General features: G+C 47.1%; 1 protein-coding gene across 3 annotated transcripts in view; it reads left to right on the forward strand.

Moving 5' to 3' along the window:
• Positions 1 to 9,330, forward strand: part of arhgap22a (Rho GTPase activating protein 22a) — a 237,944-nt gene extending 228,614 nt beyond the window's left edge. For all 3 annotated transcript variants that reach the window (XM_080215690.1, XM_080215691.1, XM_080215692.1), the window contains one exon: positions 6,237 to 9,330. In XM_080215690.1, coding sequence (XP_080071816.1) covers positions 6,237 to 6,462 — 226 coding nt within the window. In that variant the 3' untranslated portion in view covers positions 6,463 to 9,330. The remainder of the gene's footprint in view (positions 1 to 6,236) is intronic.
• Positions 9,331 to 13,549: the final 4,219 nt, after the last annotated feature.

A 13,549-nucleotide genomic window follows, 5' to 3' on the forward strand; every position in this document is an offset into this window, starting at 1 on the left:
CCACCCCTGAGGGTATTTAAGAGTCAATCACATTGCTGTGATTCTGGAGTCACGTGTAGGCCAGACCCATTTAGGGCCGCAGATTCCTAAAGGGGCATTTAGTAACCAATCGACACTGGTTTCATGGTCATTATTAGAGTTCTAATTTAAGATTTTTATTGAATTCAAATTTTGCCATCGGCCATGGCGGGATTCGAACCTGGCTCCCCAACACATTACCCTGGGTCTCTGGATTACTAGCCCAGTGACAATACCACTGTACCATCGCCTCCCCTATGTATTAGATAATCAAGTAATAGGGACCTGAGATGATTTTTTCCCTATTCTAACTCTGGATCATTTATTGCCACCTTAATCCCAGATTAACCTATTTTCACTCAAACTAGGGACTGAAGCTCGACAAACCTGATCTCTGTACTCCCTTGATAAGCTCAACCAGCTATTAAGAAAGACTCCAAATTGGAGAATAATTGAAATATATATACACTTGGCATGTTAAAGGTCCTTTCATAAAAGGTCTGGTGGAACTACAGTTGTATCTGACAAAAAAATGACAGGAGACTCACGGTGCCAGGGACCTGGGTTTGATTCATCCTTGGGCAACTGTCTGTTTGGAGTTTGCATGTTCTCCCCACATCTGCGTGGGTTTCCTCCGAGTGTGCCAGTTTCCTCCCACAGTCCAAAGATATGCAGGTTAGGTGCATTGGCCATGCTAAATTGCTCCTTAGTATCCAAAAACATGCAGGTTAGGTGGATTGGCCATGCTAAATTGCCCTTAGTGTCCAAAGATGTGCAGGTTAGATGGATTGGCCATGCTAAATTGTCCCTTAGTGTCCAAAGATTGCAGGTAAGGTGGATTAGCCATAGTAAATTGTCCCTTCATGTCTAAAGATGTGTAGGTTAGGTGGATTGGCCATGCTAAATTGTCCCTTAGTGTCCAAAGATGTGGAGATTCAGTGGATTAGTCCTGGTAAATGTCTCTTGATGTCCAAAGATGTAAAGGTTTGGTGGATTAGTTGTGGTAAATGTCCCTAAGTGTCCAAGGATGTGCAGGTTAGGTGGATCAGCCATGGTAAATACGGGGATAGTGTGGAACGGAAAGAAAATGGTAGGACATTCTTTCAGAGAGTAGGTACAGGCTTGATGGGCCGAATGGCCTCCTTTTGCATAGTCAGGATTCTGATAGTGGTGCCAAGGCATCAGTCACTTCATTAGCAATTTAATGATCTCTGCAGTTCTATGGATTTATTCTTGTAGTACCTGCTTTGCTCAGTTTTATCTCTGGATTGTCCTGGGTTGCTTGTAGATTTGGAAGTGTATCGATTATCCTGCTTCATTTTGTTCCCTCGCTGAATGACCTGCTTCAGTGCTGCCAGATGTTCAATGTTCCTCGGATCTTCTCGTGGTTTCCTTATTCCAGGCCTTATGATCATTTGTTTCAGTTTCGGGTTGCAAAACTGTCAAGGGGCGAAGGTCGGATGAGCCGAGGGCAATTTCAAGTCTAGCCTTCTGAAACAAAATTCCGACCTGACTCCCAAAACTCAGCCCTGGAAGATATGGGAACGTTTATCTAATCGGGCGCTGAGGTTTACGGAGGTATCTCGTTCAAGGGATAAGGTACATTGCATAGGATATGAAAGATGAAAAGCGCAGAAGACAGTGCAGGAGAAATCAGGAACTGGTGTTCAGTGGGTTTTAAATACTTCAAAAGCATTAAAAGTGGGAAGGTGGGAGGCTAGCCAAGAACCAAAATTGATGAAGAGCGGATGATAAATTCAGAATAATATTTGATTTGATTTATTACTGTCAAATGTATTAGGATACAGTGAAAAGTATTGTTTCTTGCAGACAAAGCATACCATTCATAGAGAAGGAAAGGAGAGAGTGCAGAATGTAGTGTTACAGTCATAGCTAGGGTGTAGAGAAAGATCAACTTAATATATGGTAGATTCATTGAAAAGTCTGACAGCAGCAGGGAAGAAACTATTCTTGAGTTGGTTGGTACATGACTCAGACTTTTGTATCTTTTTCCCCGGCAGAAGAAAGTGAAAGTAAAGTTTATTTATTCGTCACAAGTAGGCTTACATTAACACTGCAATAAAGTTACTGTGAAAATCCCCTAGTCCGGCACCTGTTCGGGTACACTGAGGGAGAATTTAGCATGGTCAATGCATCTAGGCAGCATGTCTTTCAGACTGTGGGAGGAAATTGGAGCACCTGAAGGAAACCCACGCAAACACAGGGAGAATGTGCAAACTCCACACAGACAGTGACCCAAGCTGGGAATCGAACTCTGGGCCCTGGCGCTGTGAGGCAGCGGTGCTAACCACCATGCCTCCCTAGAGAGTATGTCCAGGATGCGTAGGGTCCTTAGTTATGCTGGCTGCTTTTCCAAGGCAACGGGAAGTGTCGACGGGTCAATGGATAGGAGGCTGGTGATGGACCTCGGTACAAATGACCCTTTGAAGTTCCTAGTGGTCTTGGGCAGAGCAGGAGCCATACCAAGCTGTGATACAACCAGGAAGAATGCTTTCTATGGTGCATCTGTAAAAGTTGGTGAGAGTCGAAGCTGACATGCCAAATTTCCTTAGTTAATATAATGGAAGTAGGGGGAATAACGGAGTGATGAAAGATTATAGCAACTGCCTTGGTGGTTAGAGAAGCTGAGTCATCAATTAAGAATTGTATACCGCACATAACTTCCTGTGTTATAATACTGTGCTGCTGTGACTCCTGTGAATCCCGTCATTTACACATCCTCCTTTGATTCCTGGCTTGGGTCACTCACTGTCTGTGTGGAGTTTGTACATTCTCCTCGTGTCTGCGTGGGTTTCCTTCAGGCACTCCGGTTTCCTCCCGCAGTCCAAAGATATGCCGGTTAGGTTGATTGGCCATGCTAAAATTGCCTCTTAGTGTCCTGAAATGTGTAGGTTAGAGGGATTAGTTGGTAAAATATGTAGGGATATGGGGGTAGGGCCTAGGTGCAGACTCGATGGATCAAATGGCCTCTTTCTGCACTGTAGGGTTTCTATGATTCTATGAAATCCCCCTGACACTAAGGGGCATTTTATTATGGCCAATCCACCTAACCTGCACATCTTTGGACTGTGGGAGGAAACCCATGTAGACACGGGGAGAACGTGCAAACCCCACACAGACAGTGACCCAAGCTGGGAATCGAACCCGGATCCCTGACGCTGTGAGGCAGCAGTGCTAACCACTGTGCCACCGTGAGTTGGCAAGGAAAGGCGGTCACATTTTAGCAGCCTAAATTGGGGCAGCAGCTACATTCCTTTACCAACCAGGTTCAAGCCTTTAGTTTGTGATCAAAAATACAAGGTGCACTGCGTTGTGACTCTACAGAGTGAGCTTTACGATCTGGGGCGGGGGGGAGGGGGTGGAGACAGATGGTGTGGGGATAGGGAAGAGATAGAGAAAATCACATCCAGCATGTTTGTCCTGCAAAACACACAAGCCCCGAGATCGCCAATCGAAGCGATAGCTCAGCTGTAAAATCAGCAAGGACAAGGACAAACTTAAGAAGTAGATGGTTAAAAGCGATAACTTCTTGTTTATAACTGTGGGAGCTTAGCCGGGCCCTCCTGTCCGTGTTATCTGTCTGCAAGGATAACGCAGCCAGCCCTACTCCTTTACACAGCAGCCCCGCAAACCTCCTCTCCTCGGGAAACTATCCAATTCCCCTTTGAAAGTAACAGTCTGGTCATCATGGTGACACGGTGGTTAGCACTGCTGCCTCACAGCGCCAGGAACCCAGGTTCGATTCCGATTTGGATCAGTGTGTGTGGGGAATCTGCACATTCTCCCAGTGCCTGCATGGGTTTCCTCCGAATGCTCCAGTTTTCTCCCACAGTCCGAAAGATGTGCTGGTTAGGTGCGCTGGCCACGCTAAATTCTCCCTCAGTGTACCTAAATAGGTGTCAGAGTGTGGCGACTAGGAGTAACTTCATTGCAGTGTTAATGTAAGCCTACTTGTGACACTAATAAGGAAAGGAAATTGCACTAGGGCAGTGCATTCTGGACATTAACCACTGGCCGGGGAAATCAAGTTCCTTGTGTTCTTTTACCAATCGCTCCACATTGATGCCTCGTGAGCCTCACCCCTTCCATCAACAGAAATATGGAGGAGGGTGATTCTCACAATCGCTGAATTGGTGAGAAAATTGATCTAGATCCTGACTGTTTTGTCAGTGCAGTTTCACACTCGAATCCTCGCAGTCTGCGCACTGCAGAGGTGATGTGGAGATGCCGGTGTTGGATTGAGATAAACACAGTAAGAAGTCTTACAACACCAGGCTAAAGTCCAACAGGTTTATTTGGTAGCAAACGTCACTAGCTTTCGGAGCGCTGTTCCTTCGTCAGTTTGTGAACAGAACTCCCACCTACCAGACAAAGGAGCAGCGCTCCGAAAGCTAGTGACTTTTGGTACCAAATAAACCTGTTGGACTTTAATCTGGTGTTGTGAGACTTCTTACTGCAGAGGTGAATCTCTTTAAAAACCCGGGGGCAGGGGCTATTCACACTGGAGTTTGACAGTTCTGGAACTCTGTGCGTGCACACAGGTCCCGATCCATCAGCCTCCCCGCTTACTGGCCAGCCCGGGACCCCCCCCCCCCCCCCCAGTGCTGCCCCTCCAGCCTCCTCGCGGCCCACTACAGCAATTACCAGGCCAGCCCTGACTCCGAGCACCCTGATGTCCAGGCCCCACCCCCCCCAGTAGTGGCAATCCCCCCTAACACCACCCCCCACCCCGATCGCTGCCCTCCCACCATCCCAGACCGATCCCCGTGCAGAGTGGTAGCGGGATACCCCCATCCCCACCGATTGCCCCTAAGCCTCACCTCCTTGGCACTGTCCAATGCCCAGTGGGCAATGGGCACTTTGTCCCTGGGCAGTGCTAAAGGGGGCACAGGCTGGCACTGCCAGGGTGCCCATGCCCAGGGGGCACCACCCCCCCCCACCACCCAACCTCTGAGGGAGGCCCCGATTGCCTCCCCTTCATTCCAGCAGGGCCTCCTGCTAGTTCCCTGAACACGGGGAGCAATCTGAACCCCACCGGAATGAAGTATTCCTGGCGGGACGGGAGATGCAGTCGGGACTGGTAAGTTCCCGATGGTGGAATGCTAAGCGTATTTAAACTCCATTTAAAAAAAGGTTCAAATGACTTACCTGCCTTCCCACCAGTTTCCAGTGTGGTCTGACCAGCGACTGCTCTCCGGCTCTGGGAGATGCGCATGCGTTCCCAGCGCGTGCCCAAATCCCAGAACAAGGCCGGCAACACGCATCTCCCAGCCCGATATGTGAGAAAAGTTGTGGGTCACGATGGGAGAATCACCCCCATGATTTCAGCAACAGATCAAACCTAAATTTAATTAGGAACATTTTGGGGGGGGGGGGGTGGGGTTAAGAGTTTTCAAAGATTACATCCTAGTTAGAGATAACACAGGACCCACATATCCCCTCATCCCCAATGGTGCAAAAGCAAAACCAGCTCTAAACGGTCAAAACACAAGTCCTATTCTCCAATCCGGATATCCCCAAATTTAAAGGTTAAATTTTAAATTTTATTTATTTATTTTAGTGTCACGAGTGGGTTTACATTAACACTGCATTGAAGTTATTGTGAAAAATCCCCCAGTCGCCACAGTCCTGTTCGGGTATAGAACAAAGAGCAGTGGGGCACAGGAAACAGGCCCTTCGGCCCTCCAAGCCTGTGCCGATCATGATGCCTAAACTAAAACTGTAACACTTACAAAGTCCGTATCCTTCCATTCCCATCCTATTCATGTATTTGTCTAGCTGCCTCTTAAATGCCGCCATCGTACCTGCTCCCACCGCCTCCCCGAGCAGCACATGCTGGACATTCACCATCCTCTGTGTAAAAAACTTGCCTCGCACATCTGAGGGAGAATTTAGCACCGCCAGTGCACCTAAGCAGCAGGACTATGGGAGGAAACCAGAGCATCCGGAGGAAACCCACACAGACACAGGGTAGAACGTAAAAACTCCGCACAGACAGTGACCCAAGGCCGGGAATTGAACCCGGGTCCCTGGCGCTGTGAGGCAGTGGTGCTTGTCACTGTGCCACCGTGCCGCCCCCCCCTCCCCAATTCTCTACCCAACCCAGTAGCTTTGCAGCAACGTGACCTGCGCCACATTATGTAACCGATATAAAAAGGCCGACGATCAACCAGGCTAACCGTATCCCCTTTCCCCAGGCTTGAAGGGTCTAGTACAGAGCTGCGATCGCAAGTCACCCGGCTGGAGGAGGAGTTGGACCAAGGGAAGAAGAAATACACCATGCTTGAAATCAAGATGCGCAACGCAGAGCGGGCCCGCGAAGACGCAGAGAAGAGAAACCAGCTGCTGCAGAAGGAGATGGAGGACTTCTTTGCCACGTTAGGAGACTTGACACTGGAAGCCAAGGAAGCTCAGCCCAAATAACAAACATGTGCTCAAAACTGCAACATGCAAGATCGTGAAGCCACCGTTTACAGTGACATTTTCTAAGAGGCATACGCATTTATTTTTAATGTTATGGGATTAATGTGTTGTGAGTATTAATAGACAATTCCATTTTGTACTGTGTGTTTCCTTTTGTCCAGAAGCCTCTGTAGCTCCCGCAGGCTGTTTACACGTCCCCTTCCCAAAGAACAGCTCCGGCCATTGCTCTGTCTTCTGTCTTACCTCTGCCCCAAAAACATTCCAAACCAACGGTTCTCCCGCTTGAGAAGCTGCGGCATAGCGCTTGATGGGGTGGTGGGTCCCATCCCGTGTCCCGTTTAAAAGAAAGAGGCTTTGCAGGATTTTGCCGCTGTATATTTCCACGTCTTGGCTGGTTTTTGAAACGATAATGCGTCCGTGATATTTGCACAAATGATTAGACCGGGCAAGGGTTGAACACGAGGCTTTTTGTCACTCTGTGTTTGATTACCGACATGAGGAGTCGAATTGTCAAAACGTGTATAGAATTGAGAAATTTGTTATATTTCCAGGTACCAACTAAGGCCTATCGGAGAAACAGCAAACCCCCCTCCCCCAGTTATATTACCAGTTCTAGATCACACTCTGACCAGAGATACTGAAAACAGTTCTGTATATGTGCACATATGAAAAAGTATCCATTCACTGACACCCGAATTCCAAGTGAAAATGACCTAGCTTCCTGGTAGAATTAATTGGAAAAGTTAAACAATCCAGTAGACTGTATGTCAGTTTTACCACATGTATTTTGCACTGTACAAGACTGCCTCCTGGAGGTACTCTTGTAGAACCTCACAGCTTGATGCTGGCGATAGTTTGTCCAAATTAGTTTGTTTGCATTAATAAGTAACTGACCACTTAACCCTGATACAAACTTGTCTGATGTGACTGCGTAAGAAATCTGAGATTTAGCACAATCTGCAGACAGGCAAAAAATAATTGAGAAAGGGGATAGCAGTCAAAGGGGGTAGGAATTTAAAACAAAAACCACACATGACAAATCGTGGGGGAATGCCTCCCTCGGCACCGCTGCCTCACAGCGCCAGGGACCTGGGTTCAATTCCCAGCTTGGGTCTCTCTGTCTGTGTGGAGTTGCACGTTCTCCCCGTGCCTGCGTGGGTTTCCTCCGGGTGCTCCTGTTTCCTCCCAAAGTCCGAAAGATATAGAAACATAGAAGCTAGGAGCAGGAGGAGGCCATTCAGCCCTTCGAGCCTGCTCCGCCATTCATCACGATCATGGCTGATCGTCCAAATCAATAGCCTAATCCTGCTTTCTCCCCATAACCTTCACTCCCATTCGCCCGAGTGCCATATTCAATGTTTTGGCATCAACTACTTCCTGTGGTAATGAATTCCACTGGCTCACCACTCTTTGGGTGAAGAAATGTCTCCTCATCTCCATCCTAAATGGTCTACCTTGAATCCTCAGACTGTGACCCCTGGTCCTGGGCTGCACTAACAGGAACATCCTTCCTGCTTCCACTCTGTCTGGACCTTTTAGAATTTTATAAATCTCTTATGAGATCCCCCCCTCATTCATCTGAATTCCTCATCACTGCTGGCCATTGAGACTCTGGTCTTTAATGACCGCTTGTTAATTTATAGTCTATTCAGAGGATATATGATCAAAAACAAATATTAATCTTTTATAATGAAGACAATCAAGTTTCCCCCTTTTTCCCTTTGGTAACTTATTGAACTGCCCAGGTCAAAGCACACACAAAGGACAATTTTCACAAGAAAACTGCGGATCTGAAGGCTTAGTATTTAAACTATTAATTACCAACCAAAGCACAACTAAATCCCCAACTGCTAAATAACAATACAGATAATGTGAAAGGAGAGAATACTTGACTCAAGTTCAGTCCCAGTGTAGAAGCCTGATGATAGCTGGCCCAGAGAGATGTGTGGCGGGTTAGTTTACAAAGACCACTAATTAGTTCATGAGAAGCTGGGGTTTCCATCGTATTTCGCTGGGTAGGCTGTGGGGTTAAACACAGAACAGTACAGCACAGGAACAGGCCCTTCGGCCCACAGTGTTGTGCCAAATATGATGCCAAATTAAACTAATCCCTCTGTCTGCCCTTGGTTCAGATCCCTCTATTCCTCACATATTCATGTGCTTATCTAAAGACTTCTTAAACATCCCTGTTGTATCTGCCTCCACCACCACTCCTGGCAGCACCTACAACTCTCTGTGCAAAAAAAAACTTGCCCCTCATATCTCCTTTGAACTTTCCCCCCTCTCACCTTAAGTGCGTGCCCCCTAGTATTAGACATTTCAACTCTGGGAAAAAGATTCTGACAGTCAACCCTATCTGTGCCCCTCATAATTTCATAGACTTCTATCAGGTCTCCCCTCAGTCTCCGCCGCTCCAGAGAAAACGACCCCAGTTTGTCCAGCCTCTCCTTACAGCCCTAATCCAGGCAGCATCCTGGCAAACCTCTTCTGCACCCTCTCCAAAGCCTCCACATCCTTCCTGTAATGTGGCGACCAGAATTGAATGCTTGAGTGAGGCCTAACCAAAGTTTTATAAAGCTGCAATATGGCATTCTGACTCTTGTAATCGATGCCCCGACCAGTGAAGAGAAGCATGCCGTATGCCTTCTTTACCACCCTGTCTACTGGAGTTGTGTTCAAAATATAAACCGACACTTATTTAAGAGTGGAAGTGACTGCTACACTGGTGGATGTTATAATGCTCCCTCTGAGAACTGGCTGGCTGTCATTCTGACCTCTCCAGATACACCGCCGCCTGTTCCCCAAATTGCCATCCTGTTCCTAGCTGGAACCCCTTTCACCCCAGTCAGAAGCCTTTCTGAATGTATAACTCCGTCACTCATCATTTCCGCAGCCACTTTGCAAGCCCCCCCCCCCCCGGCCCCGAGCAGAATCCATGACACTCCATGACTGTACAATTCCAGCAACGCAATGATGCTGTCAGACAAGAGCCAGCAATGACACAATTCGTTTTACCTCTGCCTATAACCACTTCCAACAAATTCTCACATCAGTGAAAGCAAACCACACTCTAGACATGAAACATGGGCTTTCACCGTGACATCTGGACACATCATTCACCACTTGGTACCCATGAGAAAATGCATTTTGATTCATTCCCACTGGCACAACCCATGGGTTTCAAAGCACCTGCACTTACACCACAGGGATGTGGCTCTTTATCTCTGTCAAGGGTGGCACAGTAGTTAGCACTGCTGTCTCACAGCGCCAGGGGCCCAGGTTCAATTCCAGCCTCAGGTGACTGCCTTTGAGGAGTTTGCACATTCTCCCTGTGTCCTCCCACAGTCCAAAGGTGTGAGGGTTGGATGGACTGGCCATGTTAAATTGTCCCTTAGTATCCAAAGAAGTACAGCTTAGGTGGTTGGCCATGCTAAATTGCCCCCCAGTGTCCAAAGATCTGCAGGTTAGGTGGGTTGGCCATGCTAAATTGTCCCCCAGTGTCCAAAGATGTGCAGGTTAGGTAGATTGGCCATGCTAAGTTGCCACTTAATGTCCAAAGATGTGCAGATTAGGGGATTGGCCATGCTAAATGCGTGGGGTTATAGGGATAGGGCAGGGGAGGGTGCATGGGTAAGATACTCCGTCAGCGAGTCGGTGCAGACTTGATGGGCCAAATGGCCTCAGCTGCACTGCAGAGATTCCACGATGATTCAGTGAGTTACTGTGATGTTTAATTGACCAGTGTGGTTTCAATTGAAAAGAACGCCACAAGAAGACCAAATTACTCAATGACTGTTCAGCACCCATATCACAATAGATGCAATCCTTAAATTATTCACAGGGATATTTTGAGAGGGGTGAATCGGAGTGGCTTAAAGGGGATGTTTTTTGAAGGGGGGGGGTGGGGCAGGCATATCCATTTTACAGAAGGTGTTTGTGACACTCAGTTAAACAATGTTGAGCCTTTGGCTGTTGTCTGAGATACCAGGACAATCCGCCACTGTGAGGTGGGAGGGGAAGTGTCGGGAAGGTGAGCAGCGTGAAGTGAGAGTTTGATTCCAGGGACAGACAGAGATGTGTGTCCGTGTTAACCAACATGCCGAGGAACCTCAATCGGGGAGAATGTCAGGGAATCGTGGATTCAGGGAAAAGGAATGGCAATCAGGGGATTTAGGAATGGGAATTGAATACGGGATGTGGATCAAACAGGTTAACCATCACCCAGTCCACCCACACACCCAGATTCACAGGGTGCCACCCTTGCTCAGTTGTAACGTGGCTACATCATAACCAGACATCACATACACCCTCCCCAGTGGATTGAGAATGGTGACACTCACTATCCCCCATCCTATTAACAGGTAGTTCACAATATTCATCCACTCTTACAGCAACCAACTGTACCAAATACTGCTTTCTACATTTACTAATAAGAGACCACTTTATTTTAATTTTGTTTCATGGCATGGCACGGTGACACAGTGGTTAGCACTGCTGCCTCACAGCACCAGGGATCCGGGTTCGATTCCCGGCTTGGGTCACTGTCTGTGTGGAGTCTGCACATTCTCCCCATGTCTGTTCCCTCCGGCTGCTCCAGTTTCCTCCCACGGTTCGAAGATGTGCAGGTTAGGTTGATTGGCCTTGTTAAACTACCCCTTAGTGCCAGGGGGATTAGCTAGGGTAAATACATGGAGTTACAGCAATAGGGTTTGGGTGGGATTGTTGTCAGTGCAGACTCGAATGGCCTCCTTCTGCTCTTTAGGGATTCGATGATGATCCTACAATGTCCACTCACATAGGCCGTATCTCATGGCTGTCCTTACAGCCAGCGTGCTGTTATAAAGAGCTCTGATGAAGATTCATCCAGTTCGCTCCGATTTCTCTCTCTCCACAGATGCTTGCCAGACCCGCTGAGATTTTTCCAGCATCCACAGTCATTCGCTTTTATGCATTAGCAGGCTATCCAACTGCAGTGTGCGTCACAGTCCAGATCATTTTCCAGCAGGGAATGTTATCAGAATAACAATAATAGGTAGGAAGTGTTGGCTACATCACCAGGATGTGTTGAGAACAAGCAGAGACCACCCCCCCCCCGCCTCAGTTATCAACTAGCTCAACATAAAGTGGGCAATCAGTATTGTTGCTGCCAAAGCTTTCAGTTAGAAAGGATGGGAAAAGAAAATCCTGAAACTGGTGAAACAAGTCCCATCTTTAACCCAAATAGGCCCATTGAGGAGGCTACTTGGCCCACTGCGTCTGCTCCACCATTCAATCATGGCTGATAAGTTTCTCATTCTCCTGCCTTTTCCCCGTAACCTTTGATCTCCTTACCAATCGAGAACCTATCTCTGTCTTAAATACACTCATTGACCTGGCCTCCCCAGCTCTCTGTGGCAATGGATTCCACAGATTTACTACTCTCTGGCTGGAGAAGTTTCTCCTCATCTCAGTTCTAAAGAGTCATCCTTTTACTGTGAGGCTGTCTCTCTCTCTCCCACTAATGGAAACATCTTCCCCACATCCACTCTATCCAGGCCTTTCATTATTCTGTAAGTTTCAATGAGATTCCACCCTCCCTCATCCTTCTAACCTCCATCGAATAGAGATCCAGAGTCTTCGTACATCAAGAAGTGGAGATGCCGGTGTTGGACTGGCGTGGGCACAGTGAGAAGTCTCTCAACACTCGGTTAACACAGGTTTATTTGGAATCACAAGCTTTCAGGCTGCTGCTCCTTCATACATCTGTTGGACTTTAACTGGTTGTACATCAAACCTCTCATTCCTGGGATCATTCTCGTGAACCTCCTCTGGACTCTCTCCAAGGGCAGCACATCCTTCCTTCGAAACGGGGAGTTAGCAGAGAGAAATGACCGTATGGTGTAACACAAGGCTCAAAAGACAGAACCATATAGAATCAGCGTTAGTCTTTTGCCTGCGGTTAAGTGCATTCTCCCTCCCATTTAAACAAAAACGCCGGGGAACAGAGACAGCCTGTGGGAGCGTAGAATATCTGGTGGCATTACAAAAGAAACACTCCTGAGTGTTCACCGATTCCCAACTAGTTACATTCTGTTCACGTTTGGAAACAACTTGACAGGAATGCTGGATAACACGTAGCTTGAATCCACAAGCAATGCAGATTTTCTCTTGTGTGTATTTTTTTTTAAATGTACAAACTCAGGACAGTGGTGGTGCTGCATTCTTGCTTTCCCTGGACAGGCTAGCTGTATGTCACGGTGGCACAGTAGTTAGCACTGCTGCCTCACAGCACCAGGGATCTGGGTTCAATACCTGGCTTGGGTGACTGTGTGGAGTTTGCAGATTCTGCCCATGTCTGCATGGGTTTCCTCCGGGTGCTCCCTCTGAAAGACATGCGGGTTCAGGTGCTAAATTCTCCCTCAGTGTACCCGAACAGGCACCAGAGTGTGGCTAATGGGGGATTTTCACAGTGACTTCATTGCAGTGTTAATGTGAGCCTTACTTGAGACGCTAATAATAAATAAACTTTAATACAGCAAATTGTTTACCTGCTGGTCTGAGATAGGACATGTAACAAAGAAATGGTGACAGCAGTATTAATATAATTGTGTGTGTGTGTGTGCATACATATATACATTATATATATATATATATATACACATATGCCCTATTTTTAAAGATTAAATTGCTAATCACAGTTCTGGGACAGCAAGATATCACAACGTTCTGTGCCTTGGGGAGCCAGGTTTGCAGACTATTCACGTTCAACTCCCAACAGCCCATTAAAATGATGAAGTTGTCTTTGAAAATAAGGCTCCTACCTTGTGATAATAAACTATTGCTTGACGCGTGAACCAATTTGCACATACAGTTTGGAGATTCAAGCATGTCTTTCGCGCAAGACCTTTCCGATTTTGAAATGTCCGACCAATGCCGTTGATGTGTTTGTGGGGTTTTTTTGCACTATTTGTAAAGGAGCTTGCAAGTGAAGGGGCTCGTAACTGTTCTTGTATTGAATATATTATGCTTTTTAAAGAGAGAAAAAAAAAAATTGACCAGTCTGCAGTTATTTACAGAACTTTCAAGAAGAAGCTTGGTATTTGATGTG

This window comes from Carcharhinus amblyrhynchos, chromosome 31 (genome assembly GCF_965287045.1).
Source record: "Carcharhinus amblyrhynchos chromosome 31, sCarAmb.v2.hapA, whole genome shotgun sequence".
Classification (NCBI taxonomy): Eukaryota; Metazoa; Chordata; class Chondrichthyes; order Carcharhiniformes; family Carcharhinidae; genus Carcharhinus; species Carcharhinus amblyrhynchos.